Source organism: Melopsittacus undulatus, chromosome 5 (genome assembly GCF_012275295.1).
Source record: "Melopsittacus undulatus isolate bMelUnd1 chromosome 5, bMelUnd1.mat.Z, whole genome shotgun sequence".
NCBI classification, from domain to species: Eukaryota; Metazoa; Chordata; class Aves; order Psittaciformes; family Psittaculidae; genus Melopsittacus; species Melopsittacus undulatus.
This window is the reverse complement of record NC_047531.1, coordinates 55485480-55506663: the sequence shown is the minus strand read 5'-3', so window position 1 is coordinate 55506663 and position 21184 is coordinate 55485480. Positions and strand designations below refer to the sequence as shown.

The window sequence follows — 21184 nt, the reverse complement described above, 5'->3', positions numbered from 1 at the left end:
GGGATTTTGATGTAGGTCACAGGAGGCAGAATGACCAATTTAGACACTCAAGCAGTAGACATTCATCTATTTGTTTCATTGTTGCCAGCATTTTCTGGGTGGGAGCTTGTGTTGGAATCATGTGCCATGGAATTATTTACAGAAATGTTGTTGTGATAAGTACTTCAGATAGGTGATGGTTTTAGCTTGCAGGATCCCCCTAGTTAGCTGGGATTGCCCTTTGGGATTTCTCATTTTCTGAGGAGATTTTTTTGTTGCCAGGTGATGTTACTAACTTCTAATATGCCAGTTCATTTTTCAGAGTGTACACTTTAGTATAATAAATTTGTGGAAAATTGCATATTCAAGTTATATCATAGAGTGTTACAGCAGTAGAAAGAAAACAAATACTTGGGTCTGGGATGTTGTTACGAAGGTCCTGGTCTCCTTTGCCTGTAATCCAGCCACAAATTGTCCCGTTTCTCATCCTTGTGTTTCTTTTCTTTCAGGTTCCAGGATTTCTGGGTTAATCTTTTTAAAGATCTTTATTCAGTGTTCTTTGCTTGTCTGGAATAGTATTTTGCTAAACAGGCATGTCCTCCTTGTTTCTTCCCAATTGGATTCACATTAATTTAACATTACATATTTCAAAAGGACATTAATATTCAGCAAAGGCTCAACTAAGAGCCACACTTCTGAAAGCAGTAGTTGGAAAACCAAAGCACTGTGGAAATTCTGTTAAGTGTGGGGAGGAAGTCTGGTAGGTGTGTGATTAAGGAGGTGTCTGACTGGACAGCAGAGCCTTAAGGGGTGTTTGGGACAGGAGCAGGGTTGAGGTGTGAGTAGTTCTGAACAGGAAAATACAAACAAAACCTTAATCATGAGGTGCATTTGGGTGTTTCCCCCCTCCTTGTTTTAAACTTGCTACTGGGATTAGTCATGATGATTGATAGTGGAAATGGGTGACTGAATATATCTGTAAGAAGGTACTTGATTTAGGAGGTCTGTGGAATGTATTATTAAATGTTCATGGAAACTTGCAAAGAAGGGTCTTGCTGCAAGCTATACTGTGATATTTGTTGTGCACTGTGGCTCCAGGGATGCAGTTTGGACACTACATCATAGCTGTTCCTCTGCTGGCTATAAGGGCTTGATCTTTCTAGGAGAAGTGTCAGGGGCACTGCATTTGTGATGGGTCACCATTCAGGTGAGTTTACTCCAGGATGCTCTCTGTAGCACAGGGAATTAAGTTTTCCCCATTTAATTTGAGAGTAATACCACTCTTGTTAAGCAGCAAGTCACCTCATGGTACTTGAAGCCATCCCAGAGGTCACCTGAGAGAGGATGCTAGGTCTGGTTTAGTTTCAGATGCCTCTCTTGAGGCATTCATTTGCTGCCAGGAAGATAAAGGAGAAACAGTGAGGTAAAGGAGTGGATGGTCCTGCAGATCTGAGGACATAGAGCATGGTGCCAGACTCTTCAGTGGTGCCCAGTGACAGGACAAGGAGCAATGGCTATAAACTAAAATACAAGAAGTTTCACCTCAACATGAGGAATAGCTTCTTCATGTTGAGGGTGGCAGAGCAGTAGAACAGGCTTTCTTGGAAAGTTGTGGAGCATCACTCTCTGGAGACATTCAAAACCTGCCTGGACGTGTTTCTGTGTAACTGCTCTAGGTGGCCCTGCCTTGGCAGGGGGTTTGCACTCGATTATCTGCAGAGGTCCCTTCCAATGCAGTGATTCTGTGAAGACATTCTGCCTGCAGGTACTGGTTATTCTTGTAGAGACATGTTCAATTAATGTGGATTTTTTTGAAGTGAAGCACACACTTTTTAAGAAATGGCTCATTTGTTTTAGCTCCTATGGTCCTCTGGAAGCTAATTTGAAAGCTCGTAAAGATGTAGCTTGAGGGAGATTCCCAAACTATTGGGAAGACTTTAGAAAGTGACATATGAGGATCAGATCACTATGCCTGGAAGGCTGGTGGCAGATGGCAGTAGCAAGCATCCCATGTCCTCAAAAAGAGGTGAAGGGATAGTGACTGTTTTGCAGGAGTCCAGCTTGCAACTCTCTCTGGATCCTGCTAAATCCCTAAGTTTAAAATTTTGCAGCCCATGGAGTGGGGCAGCAGGTGGGAAGAGGCATAGATAGAGCTGTCACAGCTTGAAATGAAATGGGAGTAGTAGGAGAGGAGGCTGAATGGTATTACATCATTAAAAGATTATTCCTTCAAAATGGAACAAACATGGTGGATAATTAGGCAGGATTCTTGCCCATCTCAGTGCTGAAAATCTGTCTTTTGGACCTCCAATTAAACATGTCTTTTTAAAGAGATTAAACATGTCTTTAGAAGGAGAGAAACAGAATGCCAAATTTGATTCTGCAAGTGAGATGCCTTTTATGGCATTGTCATTAAATGTAGTGATGGTTACTTAAGCCCTTGCTCTAAGTCTGCTGGCAAGAGCTCTTCTACATCAGTTTCTTTCACTAACAGTCTATCTTTGAATCCCATTCCCCCACGAGGAGGGTAATCAGTCTGTTCTGCCTTAAGTGATTGAAAGGCAGGCTTGAACTTGATAAGAGCGCTGTAGCCTTCTGTACACCAGCAAGACATTCAGAATTGTTTAAAATGAGCAATTTAAAGAAAATATTGAAATTGTTCAGCTTCAATATCCACCTTCAAGCAGACTTAAACTTTTTGTACCTAGTAGAAGCTATGCAAATAGTGGTACATCTTAATGAAGAACTTGAAGGCTCAGTGCTGGCATTAATACAAAATGTTTCTTAAAGAATGAGATAAGTTTGTATTAGCTACAGGAAACATTGTGTGTGGAGAAAGGGTTCTTAATGCTTGACTCTACATCTGAAAAGAAAATGATGGAATATTGTGTCCAGGATGCTGAAATAGCCATTCAGGAGTACAAAGGAAATATAAGCCCTAACCATATCCTCAGTCACTAAAAAGAAAATGTGTTGTATAGAATCATAGAATGGTTTGGGTTGGAGGGGACCTTAATGATCATCTAGTTCCAGCCCCCTGCCATGGGCAGGGATGCCTTTCACTAGACGAGCATGTCAAGTGCACCACACAGCTTCGTACTGTTGGCAGATCTGCTGAGGGCACACTTGATCCCACTGCTCAGGTCCAACCATGCCAAACTGCTGATGTATCAATTTGCTCTATTTAGTAAAAAAGTGAAGTAAAATACGGAAGGTGCAGGACAAGTGTTCTCCTGCTTCTGGAATTGATCTCAAAGTGGCTTATCAAAAGGAGGCAGGCAACAATTTCAGACTTAATGTTGCTCTTTAAAGGATTCTCTTCTCTTCCAGGGCCCTTCATGGTAGTGGAATATCTATTGGAAATGTGGGCCAGTTTGATCAAAACAGATGGCAATAGGAAATGCAAAGATAGGGAGAAACTTAAGTAACTTTGTTACATGTGGTTTGTTGTTTTATTTTAGTTTGTGGGGGTTTAAACCCTGACAGGGTTGTCTCTTGTCTGTATTGTGTGCCTTGTTGGAGAAAATTCAGTATTGAGTAGCAGCTTTCAAGTTCTTGCAAGCTAATTCTCTCCCTGGTCCTTAAAGACAGAACAAGACGGACTCCCTGAGGAAGCACGTAAGACATTAGAAAGTAGGAGGATGTGCACCTACCTAACACAATTTGGTACCTAGAAAAATAGCCAGTAGAATATGCACTGCAGCTTGTCCATCTTGAGGCCTGAATCTGTTCCTTCCTCTCTGGCAACTCTCATCCTACTTTTGCAATGCTGGAGAGATCTGCTCCATCCTCAGAAGGAGGATTTGCTGCTCCTCCAAGGGTGAACAAGTGATACAAGAAGAGAACGGAGGGAAGCAGGCTTGCTGTTGCAGTAAAGCAAAGCTTTGCTTTGAAGGTATTTGGTTTATTATCTTTGGTCATGGGCAAGGGGAAATCCCACCTTAGCTTCTAGAGGACTGATTATGGCAGTGCAAATAATAAGTCTGTGATAAATCTTAGCACACTTAATAAAAACAAGTTCTTGATATGATAGGAACTTCTTGCTGTGCAGACTGTCTTCATGCAGTAGAACTTTGAAAATCATTAATCAAAAAAACATTTGGTCCAATCACATGCACTCCACATTGGCTTTCTGATTTAATTTTTTCTTTTCTTTTGGTCTATGGATGTGTGTGTCTGTAGGCTAAAATCAATTTACTACCATCTATAGACTCTCTATGGCTCAGAAAAGCTTTTCTAAAATGTTTATAGAGAGCTATGATTTTTAACACAAGAGATGCCACATGGATCAGCTACCATTATTTATTATTCAAAGGCCATGTTCCAAAACACGTTTATCTGTTTCAAAACCATCTATGGAAATAAAGCCTGTAGCACCAAGAGGTAAAAGAAACTAATGTTAGACCTGTTTGTGGAGGTGAAAAGTAATTATATTGATAAATGTTCCCTTCTTTCACCTATGATTATTTTAAAGCACAGTCTATTTGAGGACAGAGAAGTGACTAAGTTGAAGGATGGATCACTTTGTTACCCCCAGCTGCTATAGATTGGTGTAAACTTTTATGAGCTATTTTGTAACAAAAAGTACAGAGTTGTAATTACCCCTGCTTTTACTGCTCTGTGAAGTGGAAGCCCAAGAGGACCTCTTGCTATTGACAAGATACATCTTTTTGCTTACTGAACTGTTTCTGGATTGAAAAGGTAGTATGCATTATGCAATTGCAGTGAAATAACCTTCTTTGAAGCTGAGTGCTGCAATGTCTCAATTTGCTGATGTTTGTGGAGGTTTATTGACTCCAGAAATAATAAATTCTCCTGGAAACCATGCTAGGGTACATGAAAAACAACGAGGTGGTTGGTGACAACCAGCATAACTTCACTAAGGGCAAATAGTGCCTGACCAATTTGGTAGCCTTCTATGATGGGGATGCAGAACTGATGGATGAGGACAAAGGAACTGAAGTCATCTACCTGGGTTTGTGCAAAGCATTTAACACTGTCCTGCATGACATCCTTGTCTGTAAATTGAAGAGACATCAATTTGAGAGATGGACCACCTGGTGGATAAAGAATTGATTGGGTGGCCGCATGCAGAGAGTTGCAGTTAATGGCTCGATGTCCTAGTGGAGACCAGTAACGAGTGGTGTCATAGAACCATAGAGTAGTTTGAGTTGGAAATGACCTTAAGATCATCCAGTTCCAACCCCCCTGCGATGGGCAGGGACACCTCACACTAAACCATGTCACCTGAGGCTCTGTCCAACCTGGCCTTGAACACTGCCAGGGATGGAGCATTCACAACTTCCCTGGGCAACCCATTCCAGTGCCTCACTACCCTTACAGTAAAGAATTTCTTCCTTATATCCAACCTAAACTTCCCTGTGTAAGTTTTAACCCATACCCTTGTCCTATCACTACTGTCTCCAATGAAGAGTCCCTGCCCAGCTTGTGCAAGACTGACACTAAAGGCGTAGAGATACTGATAAAAACTCACAAAAGCTTAGATTATAGCAAAGAAGCTACAAAAGTTTGGGGTTCAAAATAGCTAGGCTACCAATTTAGAGGGATTCTGTACCTCAGGGATTGATGTTGGGACTGATCCTGTCCTACATCTCTGTCAGCAACATGGACAGTGGGATTGAGTGCACCCTCAGCAAGTTTGCCAATGACATCAAGCTGTGTGTTTTGGTTCATATGCTGGAGGGAAGGAATGCCATCCAGAGGGACCTTGAGACACTTGTGAGGTGGGCTGATGCCAACCTCATGAAGTTTAGCCGTGCCAAGTGCAAGGTCCTACACCTGGGTTGGAGCAATCCCAGACACAGCTACAGGTTGGGCAGAGAAGAGATTCAGATCAGCCCTGCGGAGAAGGACTTGGGGGTGTTGGTCAATGAGAAAATGAACATGAGCCAGCAGTGTGCACTCACAGCCCAGGAAGCCAACCGTATCCTGGGCTGCATCAGAAGAAGCGTGACCAGCAGGTCAAAGGAGGTGATCCTGCCCCTGTGCTCTGCTCTTGTGAGACCTCACTTGGAGTATTGTGTTCAGTTCTCGTGTCCTCAACATAAAAAGGACATGGTGCTGTTAGAACATGTCCAGAGGAGGGCCACAAGGATGATCAGGGGACTGGAGCACCTCCCATATGAAGACAGGCTGAGAAAGTTGGGGCTGTTCAGTCTGGAGAAGAGAAGGCTGCGTGGAGACCTCATAGCAGCCTTCCAGTATCTGAAAGGGGCCTACAGGGATGCTGGGAAGGGACTATTTATTAGGGACTGTAGTGATAGGACAAGGGGTAATGGGTTCAAGCTTAAACAGGGGAAGTTTAGATCGGATATAAGGAAGAAGTTCTTTACTGTTAGGTTGGTGAGGCACTGGAATGGGTTGCCCAGGGAGGTTGTGAATGCTCCATCCCTGGCAGTGTTCAAGGCCAGGCTGGATGGAGCCTCGGGTGATATGGTTTAGTGTGAGGTGTCCCTGCCTACAGCAGGGAAGCTGGAACTGGATGATCTTAAGGTCCTTTCCAACCCAAACTGTTCCGTGATGCTGTGATCAATGGTTGGAGTGTGGCGAGGGCCTGAGCACTGGGCTGGGGCATCATGGAGAGGGATAGTTGCATCACACCTGTGACTGATTAATGCCATGATGCCTTATGGCTGCAGCCCTTTAGCATGGGAGTGTTAAGTGTGCTTCCCTAATGTCTTTCCATAGTTGTGGTGCCCTGAGAAGGTTCTCAAGGAGAAATGCAGCTGGGTAAACTTTCTTTCCTTGAAGTGCTCTTGATGTCTGTGGGTTGAAGAATCCATATCCACTTGATGGGAGATGCAGCGGCTGAGATTTTCTGTAGCAATAATTCATATCTATAAGCTACAAGGGCAGAAGGTGGCTGTTAATTAGCAGAGATTTGGAAAAGATCTCATGAACTTCCCCATCCAGAGAGTCATTCCCTTCTTCTCCCCACCTCTTTAACCAAGTGGCTGTAGCTATTACTCTGGAAATATCCAAGGAGAAGCAGATCATCATAACAAGTCAGTATGTGCCTCACAGCAAAATAAATGTTCATTTTTTTCCAGTTTCTTAGACCACAGGTTTGTCAATATTTTCAGATTTTCCCACTCCCACTCTTCTTGACACAGTTGCTGTATTGTTCTTTTCTTATACAAAGTGATGTAGCTCTACCTTCTCAACCAGCTTTAGATGCTGGACTCTAACGTGTTGGAGTCATTTTCTGTTCTTAGGGTTGAGTTTTGTCTATGCAATCAGCCCTGGAGGAAGAGATGCAAATAAGTCACTTTGTTTTACAGGCATGACTTCCATCAGGGGTCTAGTGTGGAGAAAATTGTCTGGAAAATAATACTGAGTGGCTTGAAATGTCTATTGCAGGCTTCCTTCTCTGTAAGTGGGAGTGTGCACAGCAAAGAAAGAGTTGCAGGAGGGAACACCAGTGCCAAAGGTCTGTTTCTCACACTTGACTGGCAGATTAAATTCTCTTTCCATGGCCCTTCTTTCTGACTAGCCATGGTGCTGTCACTGGGCTTTTCCAAATGTGGCAGGCTAGAGATTAGGTGTAAATGGAACGGACAGTTAAGATAGAGCAGTGGTTTTGAAGACAGCAGATTCATTTGCAGACACAAATGAGGGAGTTCTTGCTTTCCTTTCGTCTAAATCCGCCAGACAATGATTTTATTGAGGGAATCCTCCATGCAGTGCTGTTAGGGAGAGGATAAGATAACAATTATTTTTGAAGCCAGGAATGAAGGATTTGGATGGTAGAGAGCTAAAGAGAACCCCCAGATGGGTAATTTAGTATCTTCTGAGTTGGATTCCATTCTTAATTTATCCAAGAATATGACCCTTTTTTGGATTAATACACATTTTAAAATGCAAATATCTGGTTTTATTTTACTTCTAGGAGGTTCATTTTAGATCTGCTATCAAAGATGAATGAGAAGACATGCTTGATTGGCCTAAGAGGTATTAAAAGACTGCTTGTAGAAGAGGAGGTAAAGCTGTTGCACTTCTGTGGTAGTGAAGGAGGGATAAGCTTTCTGATTATATGTGAAATATACGTAACATGCCAGTCATTCCAACAGCTCAGCACCAAGAAATGAGAAAGCTTATGGTCTCCACAAGTCAGTTCTCTCTGTCACTTTAGCCTCATAAGTGGTTTTTGTAGAATCATTGAATGGTTAGTGTTGAAAGGGACCTTAAAGCTCATCTAGTTCCAACCCATGCTATGGGCAGGGACACCTTCCACTAGACCAGTTTGCTCCAAACCCCGTCCAGCCTGACCTTGAACACTGTCCAGGAGAGGGGGCATCTTTTTTCCTGTTGTTTTCACTTCAGCAATAATACTTTTGGAAATGGCATCCTGGATTTTGCTGATTCCAGAAGAAAATCAGATTTTGTGTTACTTTTGGAGGGAGGGAGGGATGGAGGGTGAGAAGCTCTTAACTCCTGTTGGGTTACTGAGCAACAGGCAGGGTTTTCTTTGTTCTTTCTAGCACATGGGTGATTTGGTGTGTTGAAGGTGCCAAAATCATGCCCTTCATTACACTTCATGCTCATTTTTAGCTGGGATGAGGGATTTAGCTACTGCTTAAGGCATTGGTCCATGAGAACATTTATTGTGTGAGTATGTCACAGGGTGAGTGGTTAGGCTATTAGAATTTATGAATTTACAGCCCTGGCAGTTTTGGGGTAGGGAAGAAAATAGGTTTGGAAAGTATACTGTACAAATTTGTTCTAGTATTATTGAGAAGCTAGTATTTCCATTCGTAATGACTGCTTGTGAGTCACTATGTGGGCAAGATGAGTTTTAAAAGGACAGTGAGGAAAATTAAATCATGTGTCTAGAACAGCTCTAAAGGTGGTGTCTGATCACTGATGAGCTACAGACTGTGTCATTGAAATGACAGAGCAGCTATCAGTCCAAACAGAGAGGCATCTGCTCTTTGATCCTGTTAGAAAAATCTCTGCCTGGGGCCCGAAGATTTTTGGGGAAAAGTAACTAGAAAACTCTCGAGAAAGTAATGGGCTGTAATCACTCAGGAAAGGTTAGATGGATAACATGTCATAAAGAGTTACTCTCATTTGTTGAAGAAGCACTTATGCTCAAATTAGCTTGTTGATGGGCATATCATAGAAGGTGCCTTTTGAGATTTAAGTGTGACTGCAATTGATTGTGGGAAAATGAAGAAGTAACACTAAACGACCTCTGTTTCTGAAGAGCAAATATTGTGAAATAAAAAGCTCTATTTGCAAAAAGCACAGAAAGAAATCTTTAAGAGAAAATGACTTGTGTTGAAAGAGTGTTGTGTCATGAGAAGTTTAAATTGGAAGTAAGGGTGAGAATTAAGCAGAAAGAACTGAGAGCAAACCAGAATGACTTGGATAATCCAAGTCATCCTTCAAAAGCTAGGTAGATCATTTACCGAGTATCTGACAGTACCCTCAAGAGGTCGGGGCAAAGAGACAGACTCGTAGTACGTGGTGTAAGTGAGAAAGGAACTAAGAGCTACAAAAAGAAGAGGTGAAATGCAGTTGCCTTTGAGGGTTTCACAGTTGATGAAACAGACTGCATTAGGTAAGTTCCTTTTCTTGGTTAGGCATTCCTTCTCCTGAATATGCAAGTCCAGTTCTGCAGGAGACTTTATAGACATTATAGGTTTTTATAGAGACTGATTTTTAGTTAGAAACTGCTGTTTGAGTACTGGCTTGTAAATGATAACTCTTAAGTACTTGTTACTGAGAAGGGGATAGGGTTCAACCTGTGAGGCGCAAGTCAAATTCTGTGTGATTGCCATCAGCTACTGGGAAATGGGGAAAATTTAAGGTCAATGCAAAAACCTTTACATTCAAACTTGTGTCATAAATGTGAGGAGAGGGTGTATTTTGGATCCAGACAAAGAAGTGGTGCTGGGGGGAATGGTCAGTGTTTTGCATCAGTGCTTTCTGCCTGTAGTTTATTCCAGAGAGCACAGTGGGATGGATTTGGTGACGGGGGGGGGGGGGGGGGGGGGGCCACTGAAAAGTGTACACATACATGCATAGGTGGTCTTAAATTCAGTAAAACTGAAAATTAAATAACTACTGAAATGTATATGTTGAATCCTGTGAATTAGAGCAAAAATTGTTCAGATTAGTGAATGATGAACTGAAAATAAGGTCTGCTGGGACAGTACTGTGAATTTCCCCAGATTTCCTTTGTCACAGCAGACAAACAATTCTACTCTTGGTTTCACAAGCAACCGAGACTTAATTAACACTTAGAAATTGCTTTGAGAACTTTGGGTGAAAAGTTGTAAAGTTATAATGATATTTGATTAAATGCAAAGAAAAGCAGTGCTTTTCTTGGAGAATGATTCTGTCACAAGGAATCATTTTCCACTCTGGAGGCAGCCATGTTTTTAACAGCATTCTATTCTTGGTGACAATGGCTTGTTTTGGTAGTGGAGATAAAGAGGCTAGAAGTAGCGTTTGTGCTGTGCCACATTGGTATGAAAAGCCTCCATCGCAATGAATGAGCAGGAGCTCACGTTACCTGGTGTATTCAGCTTTACATGTAGTAGAACGTTTAGGGATGTTCACTGAACCAGTTTTTATCACACATGCACAACTACATGCTGCTTTGGTCAAGAAAATTGATCTAAAACCACTTGGAAGGTATGGGAGAATGCTAAGAATAAAGAGGAACTTCCTGATTTTCTGCTGTAAACCAGGCTGTCTTCTTGTTCTGCAGTGGTGAGTTGATGTGGACTGCCTTGCTAGTAGGGAGGAAGGTGCTGCAAATGTCATTCTTCTTTCCCACATTACCTGAGTTATGTAGCAAGGCATCTTTGGCTCAAGTGAGACACAGGCTAAAAGGGCTGAGGAGGCTGCTTGTCAGTATTAGTCTCCTGCTGTTGCTACGTTCAGGTGAAGTTCAGAAGAAACGTCAGGTTTTGCTGGTGGCTTAACTTATTTCTCTTACTACCCCGGGTGGGGAAAGGCACAAATCAGGTATTTAAATACAGACTGATCTGCCTCCCCTGACTACTGCTGATAAGAAATGTAGAATGTAATGTTGATTAAGAGTGGGTTGTATAACAGAAGTGCTGGGAAGTGTGCTGGGAAGGAGTTTCTTCTACACTCAGTGATCCAGAGGAATCTGAGACCTTTTTAAAGGTGTTTGCTCTCCCTACCCTCAGATATAGTTCACCACTGGGTCCCCTGGGCATTTCTTCATTGCTTATGTTTTCTGTGACTTCGTGTGGTGAAACGCATTTTCTGCTCAAAGGGCACAAGGAGGAAGGTATTTGGCTATTCTAAGAAAGGAGCTTTGATGGGAGAAATTAAAACCTCATGTTTGTTTACATCATTGAAAGATTGAACTTCAGTGAGTAAATACTTGTGAGAATTTTGCAAGGATGAGTGAAGACTATATAGATAACAAAACAGTTAATACTATTTTACTGAAAGTAGTAAAGTTACTAGTAATAGCACCAGTTACTGCAACATCTCTCCTGTGAAGACAGGCTGAGAGAGTTGTTTACCCCGGAGATGAGGAGGCTCTGACAAGACATTAACTACAACCTTCCGGTATTAATAGGAGGCTTATAAGAAAGATTGGGACAAACTTTTTACATCCTGTTGCAATAAAACAAGAGGTAATGGTTCTAAACTAAAAAAGGGTAGGGTTAAACTAGAAATAGGGAAGAAAAATGTATGTTGGTAACACTGGAACAGGCTGCCCAGAGAGGTGGTAGATGTGCCATACCTAGAAACATTCAAGGTCAGGTTGGACAGGTCTCTGAGCAACCTGGTGAAGTTGAAAATATCTTTGCTTATTGCAGGGGTGTTGAACTAGATGATCTTTAAAGGTCCCTTCCAACCCAAACTGTTATATGCTTCTATACTTACAGCATCCACTGCCTAGTATCTCAAGACTACACCTGTGGCTGCTGCTCTGGAAAGCAGTTCCATTGTGGTGGTCAGTATCGGCTCCCATGCTACCAGTGGAGGAACACAGAAAGGTCACTTACTTAACTCCAGCAGTAGTGGTAGAAGAACCATTTTTTCCCATTACTTCTTTTAGAGCATCTTTCCCAAAAGTTGCCACCATGATGGTAGAACCTGTTGAGTTTATATATCTTAACACTATTCATGGAGAAGTAGCTTGACCAAAAGTATCCTGTATAGTTTAAATAGAAGATGTAATTGTGTCATTTATTTGCAAGCATGGACATTCTACTCAGTATAGACTTCCTGCTATATGTCTGTTACAAAACAGAAAGCGTGTCCACTTTCAGATCAGTTGGAGGCAAGTAAAAACGTTAGAAGGAAGGTTAAAGAAGAACTTGTTATTAAAAAGAAATAAAAGCTGCTTTTCTGGGGAGGTGAAGAAGCTGCAGGGGAAGAAGGAGGAGAGTGCTGTGATGATAGGTCAAAATTCCAAGTTTCCAGTTTTGCATAAACTCAATTCACAGCCGCAGGAGCACGTTGTGAAATGGGAGATTTAAAATCAAAGTGAAGTTATTGTTCTGTGAGAACATGATGACCTGTGGAGAGTGATGGATGCCAGATCCTGCTGAGGATACCTGGCATCTTCATCACCCTCCAATCTGCAAAGCCGTTCGGCATCACAGGAGCGGGGCAATATGTGAATGCTGAAACATCTGCAAATCAGGCTCGAGGAGCAATCAGAGTGTGATAAACATTAATTAGTATAATACCCAAACCCTTAATGGAGGAAGGAATGTTGATTACACTGTCTCACTTGGGATTTCTTTCTGCCAGAGATGGTGTATGATGACAGTTTCTGATTACACGTACTCAGATGTGAAGTAAGACTTTAAAAACCTGCTTAAATACAGAGAGAGAAGAGCAGAAAGCAAACTAGTTGATCTTTGAGTGGTTCAATGTATTCGGCTCTTTATAAAAACATACGGTTTTGCCTTTTGCCTTTCAAACTTTTGAGGTGAATTGGCTTTGTGAACTGGCTCTGAATGCTTCCCTGGATTGCTGTAAACCATAAATGTCTCAGCAGCCTTACCTTTGCTCTCTCTATTTCAATCATGCAATGCTGCCAGTGCTGGGGCAGAGGTACTGTGTGAGAGTGGGGAGAGTGGGGCTCGGGCTTCTCACAGTCCCTTTCTGACTGTGCCAGTCATTGCTGCAAGAACTCTGTGCTGGCCCACCACAGTGCATAGAAACATTCGTTGTGGTCAGGCTGTTTGTAAAGGAGACTCTGGTGCCTCATAGAACATCCTTTGTTGGCCAACCAGAAACCCCTTCAGTATTATAGCCTCGCTGTCTAGGGCTGCTTCAGCATAGTGGATTGTGCATCAAAACCCTGAGTTATGGGTACCAGGGGCAATGCACTGATGTTTCCCTACCACTTCAGCAGCCTAAGGAGCCATAAAAGTCCATGGCCTTTTTTTCAATAAGAGTTTTGGACAAATTAATACTTGGAAAAGCTCGATACCTTCTTCTTCTCTGCAGCATGCAAGTGGAAGAGAGCAGTGATGTGCCTCTGGGTCCCAGGAAAGAAGCAGGTGAGGTTGGATTAGGTGAACTCCAGAGATCCCTTCCAACCCTAATGATTTTGTCATTCTGTGAAGGGGCTCAGTAACCTGAGAAGAAAGGTGAACGTTTAGCTCCCTCAGCACTATCTGCTGCTGTTGCTTTCATCATAGGATGATGTCTCCCCTCCCCTGGAAGGTTGTCCCTCCTCACCTCGTCAGTGGTTCTCTCACTTCTGGAAACCCACTGAAACTTGTCTTAGGGGCAGTGGTATTATGCTGCTTTGGGCACTGCTGCTGTGGAAGAATGAATGGCAGCCAGCACTGTTATCATCCCTTGTTATGCTGCTCCAGCCCTAGCTACTTGGAGAGTCCTGGGATGTAATAAAATGCAAGAACCATAAATTCTGTCCCTTCTAATTCATGCCTTCTGCAGTAAGGGAGGAATTTAATAAAAGTACACTCTGTGGGGGAAGGAATTAAAAAAGAAAGAGGCAGCTTGACTTTTAGGCAAAAAGCCAAGATTTTACAGAGCAAATTTATCATATGTACCCTGAAGCTCAGAACAGCAATGCCAAGCCAGCCCCCTGCTATCTCTCAGGACTGGAACTTGGGCTGGGGAGGAGACCAGGAGCCTGATTTGCTGTGATGTGTACAGTTCTCATTTAAGGGAAAAGTCATTTAATACTTCAGCTGCCTTATCCTCCTGTGCAACTTCATTTCTCATTCTGCTCTGTAATGTTCTTTCTCCTTGGTTGGTCACTTGCTTTTGTACTTCAGACATGAAATGGAAGCTCTTGGATATTCTGGACAGGTTAGTTCCCAGCCTCTGCTGCCTCGCCTTTCTCATTCACCTTGGTGTGGGGTTTGTCTTTTCCCTCTCCCACTCCCCAAGTTCTGTCATCACTGTCACTTTTGGGTGATGTGTACTCTCAGCATAGACCACAAAGCTCTCCTGCTGCTGTGATGCTTCCTCCCAGCTGAATTCTTGCTCAGGCACCTTTCTGGGAATCTGTCAGCCTGTCTTTAAACCTGCTCTGATTTTAAACTTCATTCTGATGCTGTCTGATCCCTAGCAAATGTAGATGGTAAAAAGTAATCTTTGATTTTCTGCCTTTAAAATTCTTTGTGGGCATTGTGGAGCACTAGGAGACCCTCATAGAAACACAGTAGTATTGCCAGTGCTGACAACTGTCCAGTGTCCTGATGTCAGATTGCTAATGCCTCAAATATTTTTCCTATCAGAGTAAGAGAACAGTAATTTTTCCTCCATGATCAGCCACAGATGCAGCGGATGAGGTTTTTCAGTAGCCACCCCGATGTGAGGTCTGTCAGAGGAGTTATAAGGAAATAATGGGAAGTGATCTGCTCCATGGCTACAGAAGGCACATCTGCCTTTAGAGGATATGGGGCGAGAGAGGAAGGCGATGAGGTGGGAGTAAGCATGCTGTGGGTCTTGGAAAGAGTTGCTTCTAAAATAGAGAGGAGTTCAAGACAGCAGGATGGGGGATTTAGGAGAAAGGAGTAGCAAAATCAGACCTGAGGGTGATGCATAAGGGGCTTGACTGCAAAAAGGATTTCAGAGGGACAAGAGAAAGATTGAATCCAAGTAGCTGAAAGAATAATATCTGCTTAGATCAAAAATAAGCCTCTGTGGATTGAGAGATAATCCAGTAGATAATCTGCCACGTATTACTTCCCCAAGGAAAAGCACTGGGAGGGGAAGGTTGGTTTGGCTCAGTGCCCCAGATTTGAAGGCAGGTGATGTATCTTCCCTTCTTCCTCAGGCCCTCATTCCACTCATCTCAAAGCATGTGTCCTGCCCAAAGCGGGGGGGCTCTCCCTGCGTGCCTGGTGCTTCTCTGCCACTCCAGGGTCACGCTGTATTTTAACTAAAGAGGTTCCTCAAGCAGAAAGGAGTACAGAGAGCAAAATCACACAGCACTGGCTAACAGGATAGGCACATAGGTTCAGGTGCTGATGTTGGTTTTGGCTGAGGCAGGGTTCTGAGGGGCACTAATGGGCCACTTTATTAACACTTACCTTCCCTGTCTTGATTGCAATTGCCTTTCAAACAAACACCACTCAGTAACACACTCCTTAAATGGAGGTTGAGGTCTGATTGCCAGCTTGCTTCAAGCACCTTGCTTCTGAAATCCTTGGCAACAGCCCTCTCCATCCATTCCTGTTTCCTTTCTTTACAAAGAGTGGTTGACTCCTTTGAGTAAGTTAGTTTTCCACAGCAATAGCAATACTAAAGTTGCTGGAAGACACTTGAACATGATGGGGTTTTTCCCCCATGTATCTTTTCAAAATCAATATGGTGTATTATCTCTTTTAACTAACACGTGCTCCTGTATCTTGAACTGCACGTGTGTAACAGCCATGCACATGTGGCAGAATTTGGATTAGTTGGATTGAGGGGGTTTAATAATTTTTGTCAGAGTTATCTTCCTCAGCAGCAAATAAATTCTGTAGACTGGTTTGTGTTACTTCTGTGTTGTGGGCCTGCATTTGTACCACCTCAGGTGAAGGTTTTTGGCAGATCTCCCGAGGTCAGACTCAATCACAGGTAAAGTACAGGGTGCCTTAGAGAAGAGTTGTCATGGTTTGCAACACCTGAACTGGCACTGGACAATTTCCCTGGCTTGGGCTGGGAGCTTCTTCACAGCTAGCAAAGGAGTGAGTGTGGTAAAGGAGGTTGATACTTAGTCGTGAAGCATTGGGGATAATGTGGGTCGGGAAAGAGAGCAAGGGAAGCATTTGACTACCTCACTTGACATTGGAGTGGAAGGTAGGGGAACAGTTACTGGTTTTCAGGCCTGAGTTTGCATAACTATTTACTTAACACTTCTTTCTGGGAGAGAAACATGTGCTTATCAGCCCTGAGAACTGTGTCTGGGAATCAGCAGGGTACTGGCTAAAAGGCAGTTGATACCTTGCTTTTACCTGGAGCTTCAGGAAGGCTTTGTTGAGCTCTTCTAGCAGAGGGGTCTGCTCATGGGTGAGAGGGAAAATTGCATCATTGATTTGAGTGAGAGCAGCAAAGCAGAAATAAATGACTGTGTTTTTTTTTCAGCTTTGAAGGAAGTAAAAATAGTCAGATGTCCCCAGGAGCAGGGCTGGAAATAGTGCAAATCAATACAACTGTGAAACATCTAGAAAAGAGGTGAACTGTGACGTGGGAAAATGTACTGGGGAGGGCAGTTAGGGAAGATGTAGGTCCTTCAGTTTAACAAAACAAGGCAAAAGGAGAGCCCTATGACACATGAAATTTGCTGCACACAGGTGCTAGGGAATGCATGCTGAAAGGAGCAACAGAAACTACTCTGAGAGCCTATCAAGTGTGTAAGTGATGTGGACTTACACCACTGAGGCTGAGGGAGGGTGTGGGAAGGAAATCATGAACAGATTTGTACTTCGTGTTGGTACAAAATACAAGCTGTTAGGCTGTGTTTAAAATAAAAGGATGGGGAAATCGGGAATAATTCTAAAGGGAATCTCATGAGGTTCAGTTTTACTTGTCTCCCACTCCAAAAAGAATAAAGTAGAAACATGCTGTGTGCTTTCCTGCCATATGCATAAGGAGGGATTTTCATGTCTTCAGGAAGAGGGAAAAATGGCTGTAAACAGACAGAAACACTTAAAAGTGTTTAGAGAAAGAAGTGGGGTTCTTTCAGAACAATACAAGGTGAATAGGCTGCTTGTACTTGTGATTTTTTCACTACCTACAGTAGGGGAGCTTTAGTGGAATCTATTTCTGTACTGTAATAGAGAATGTGCGGCACAGAGTGAAAATGCTTGAAAAGATGGATTTGGTGCAGTTTGAAAATGGGAATTGTGGATCATTGCTGATAGTGAATTTGTTACTAAAAGGAATTTTACAGACAGTGGGGGAAAAAGCTTGGGAGCTCTCAAAAGCAAAGAGGAACTTCTGGTAAAATCTAAATACAGGAGTTTAATTTTTATAGATCCAACAGAACTCATTGCTACAAAACATTGCTGAAGTGGAGTTCTGTCTCTCCTACTGGGGTGTGTAGCCATAAAAATGTTCTGTGCTGACTTCGTTAGAGGGGTGAAGATTCAGAACAGCTTTCAGGTTTTGATCTTTGGAGGCTAGGGAGAACCTGCTGGTTATGCATGGGGAAGGAAGGTCTCCTCTGAGAAAGTGGCTCCATAGTTCCCTGTAGCTGATGCCTCCTAGCCTCCGGTTGACCCTATGTGACAGTTGCAGAGTGGTGGTGACTGTGCCTTGAGCACAGCCAGGACAGCTTCCTTTGAGGGGGGAAGTGAGTGAGCACATACAGGGTACTTAGCTGCTGGCTGGTATTAAACCACAAAACAAGAAAACTTGTGGATTAAGAACAGTTTAATAATTGAAGTAAAATATAATAATAGTAATTATTATTATTTGTAATGAACAGGGAAAATTTTTAAAAGATAAACAAAATCCACAAAGACAACTGATGCAAGTGAAAAAAAAACTGCTCACCACTGACCTATGGCCAGCCAGTCCCTGAGGAGTGGCCCCTGGCCAACCTTCCCCCATTTTATATGCCAAGCACGATGCCATATGATCTTGGATGTCCCTCTTGTGGCTGTGTCCCCTCCCAGCCTCTTGTGCACCCCCAGCCTGCTGGTAGCACGGTGTGAGAGGCAGAAAAAGCACTGCTCAGCAGTAGCTAAAACACCCCTGGGTTATCAGTGCTGTTTCCAGCACAAATCCAACACAGCCCCATGTGAGATACTATGAAGAGAATTACCCTAGCCAAAACCAGCACATCTAGTTTTGCAGAAATTATGCAGCTTAGCATGCTATATTACTCCAAATGAGGACCTGAGGTTGTTTAACTGATGTGGAAACCATGTCACAAAGCTGTGAAGCTTTGGATAAATGGAAGAAGTTGTTCAAGAAACTGCTGGTATAGTATAGGTCCCGAAAAGCCTTCTGTGTCCTGAACTCTGCCCATTAGCATGTGTTGCCTTTCATTTTATTAAGTCATTTTAATTAAAAATATGTTGGCAGTTAATAACTGGCTCTGGCTTTCTTGTCATCAGTACCTGCAGAGGGCTTGTGACACTGGTGTGGCAAAAAAGCTGCTGTTCTCCACCTTCCTGTGCTGTGCCTCAAGCAGCTGCAGGAGCGTTGTGCTGTGAGTCACTCACTAGACCTGCCTTGCTGTCGGAGTACATAAAGCTCTCAGTGGGAACAAGACAATCATAACTCAACCAGCACTATTTTGCCTTATGAAACAACCCAGTCCACCGAGATTCACGTCCTTTCCTGAGGGTCTGGCTGCTGCCAGACTCCAGCTTTGACTTCTTCATGTTAAGAAAGGTGCTTTCCTCCTAGGATCTCCCAGCGGGTGGAGGCCAGCCGGGCACAGCTTCAGGCAATCGGGGAGAGGGTCACGCTTGCCCAAGCGAAGATTGAAAAGATAAAGGGCAGCAAGAAGGCTATTAAGGTAGTGACCTCAGTGGAGGCTGCATGGTCTCCCTTCTTCCTTCCACCTTTCGTCTTTACTCCTGATGTAAGCTATGAAGAATAGGCTGCCACTCCTCTCTCTGTGCCTCACTGCTGAGCAGGGCTGTGATGAGAATCCCTTTCTTGGCTTGGCCAATTTACAATTTCTAGACCTATGAGCCTCACAGCTCTAGGCCTTAGGAGGCTTATATAGGTTGCTGCCTCTGCTGCTTCCTGAGAAAAGGGCATGTGCTTAACTAAGCCAAACATCCTCATGCTTCAGGCTTATAGACACTTTGTTTGAATGAAAGCTGCTGTTACAAAGCCTCCTCTTAGTGCATCTTAATCCTGTTGAGCCATGTAAAACTGGTGAAAATCCTTCGGTCCCTATTTTTCCTACATTTTATGTAATATTTCCAACTCCCTTCCTGCTAGTGGAAGCCTTTCTGCCTTCCAAGTACTTAGAGAGAAGCTCTGGCACTTCCAGTTTTGGAAGTGACAGCCCATGCATGTTTGGGTCCAAGGCTGTCCATTCCACTGGCAGCATAGATTCTGTGCTTGCCCCCCTCCTGAAATCATAGAATGGTTTGGGTTGGAAGGGACCTTAAACATGATTTAATTCCAACCCACCTGCCATGGGCAGCGGTTGCTCCAAGCCCCATCCAACCTGGCCTTGAACACTGCCAGGGATGGGGCAGCCACAGCTTCTCTGGGCAACCTGTGCCAGTGCCTCACCACCCTCATAGTGAAGAACTTCTTCCTGATACCTAATTTAAACCTCCTTTCTGTCAGCTTAGAGCCATTCTCCCTTGTCCTGTCACTACTTGCCCCATAAAATCTCTCTCCAGATTTCTTGTAGCTCCCCTTTAGGCACTGGAAGCTGCTCTGAAGTCTCCCCAGAGTCCTTCTTTTCTCCAGGCTGAACAAGCCCAACTCTCAGCATGTCTCCATAGCAGAGGTGCTCAGTCCTCTCTGAAGTGTTGCTGTATTATAGGGCTGCCTAGTTGTTGAGGTTTTCAGTCCCCTCCTTGTTTCTCCACAGGTGTTTTCCAGTGCCAAGTATCCAGCTCCTGAACGGCTGCAGGAATACAGTTCAATTTTTGCTGGTGCAGAAGACCCAGCTAAACAGAAATGGCCAAGACACAAGATTCAGAGCAAACACCGAATGCTGGATGAGAAAGCTCTACAGGTAAGGAGGAGGAGAATAGACCTTGAGATGAACAAGCAAAGAGAAGCTGGGAAGCTGTTAGTCCCTTTGAAGAAGTAGACCAGGGCTTTGGGATCTAGGCTGGGACCAGAACATCTTTTCAGTTAGGCCTGTTGATGAATATGTCTGAGGTCAGGCTGGGAAGCTTGTAGAACTGCCAGTTGGAGAGGGCCATGTCAGTACAAGACCTTGGCTGGGTGGTTGAGTGTGCTGCATGGATGTCAATTGCCAACTCTCTAGAGCAGTTCTATGTCCTGAAATGCTACTGTGTCCTGTAGCAGTGCTGCTGGCTGGGCTTAGGGTTTCAGCTATCCATAGCAAGGTAGCTGGAATCAGGGTCATAATCATTTGAAAAGTAGTTTTTGAAGGCTCCAATACAAGTGGTGGTGTGAAGGGAAAGGTAAAAGTGCTTGGGAGTGTGTCAGGAGAAAGGGGAGTCAGTGTTTTCTGTCCTAGGAAGGCGTTGTGATTGGGTATTGTCCCTCCGTGGTTTTGCATGTTGAGGAGGAAGATCATTTTGCTTCTTTACCTCTTCCATTTGTGCTTTACTTCTCCTTTGCCTTGTATTCAGCTATTGTAGGTTGCAAGCCTGTCAGTACTCGGCACAGCTGGGGCTTCCAGGTGTGCCTATAGCACTGATGCCTGTGGCTGGTGGTGTTGAAGGAGGTCCTGAAGTAGCACCACTCTGCCTGAGTAACAGAGGAGCTTCTTAGGGAGATCTTAGAAGTTTTGGGTTTGGCAGGAAGTGCTGCCAAAGGAATTTCCAGGAATTTGGGTCAAATCCCTGTGTTGGAAGAAGAGAAGGAAGAGTTGCTCTTCTTAAAGTTGAAAAGTTGCTGTGTATACGCTGTGCCAGGAGTAGCAGATGTGCTCTTCTTGCAGGTTAGGGATCAACCTGACAACTTCCCTGCTCTCCATCCCTAAAGAGACTTCCTTCCTCATCCTTGTGTGCCGCAGCCCAAAAATAAAGCTGCCACTGAATAATTTATCATGCTAAACTTTGCTGAGTGTTAATGGAGCTGAGACCTTGCACGG

At 43.6% G+C, this 21184-nt stretch overlaps 1 protein-coding gene across 4 annotated transcripts in view; it reads left to right on the top strand.

The window, feature by feature from the left end:
* WASHC1 (WASH complex subunit 1) overlaps positions 1–21184 on the top strand; it is a 45571-nt gene that overhangs the window by 15584 nt on the left and 8803 nt on the right. For all 4 annotated transcript variants that reach the window (XM_031044908.2, XM_031044907.2, XM_031044906.2 and 1 more), the window contains 2 exons: positions 18832–18943; positions 19985–20131. In XM_031044908.2, the coding sequence (XP_030900768.2) occupies positions 18832–18943; positions 19985–20131 (259 nt within the window). The remainder of the gene's footprint in view (positions 1–18831; positions 18944–19984; positions 20132–21184) is intronic.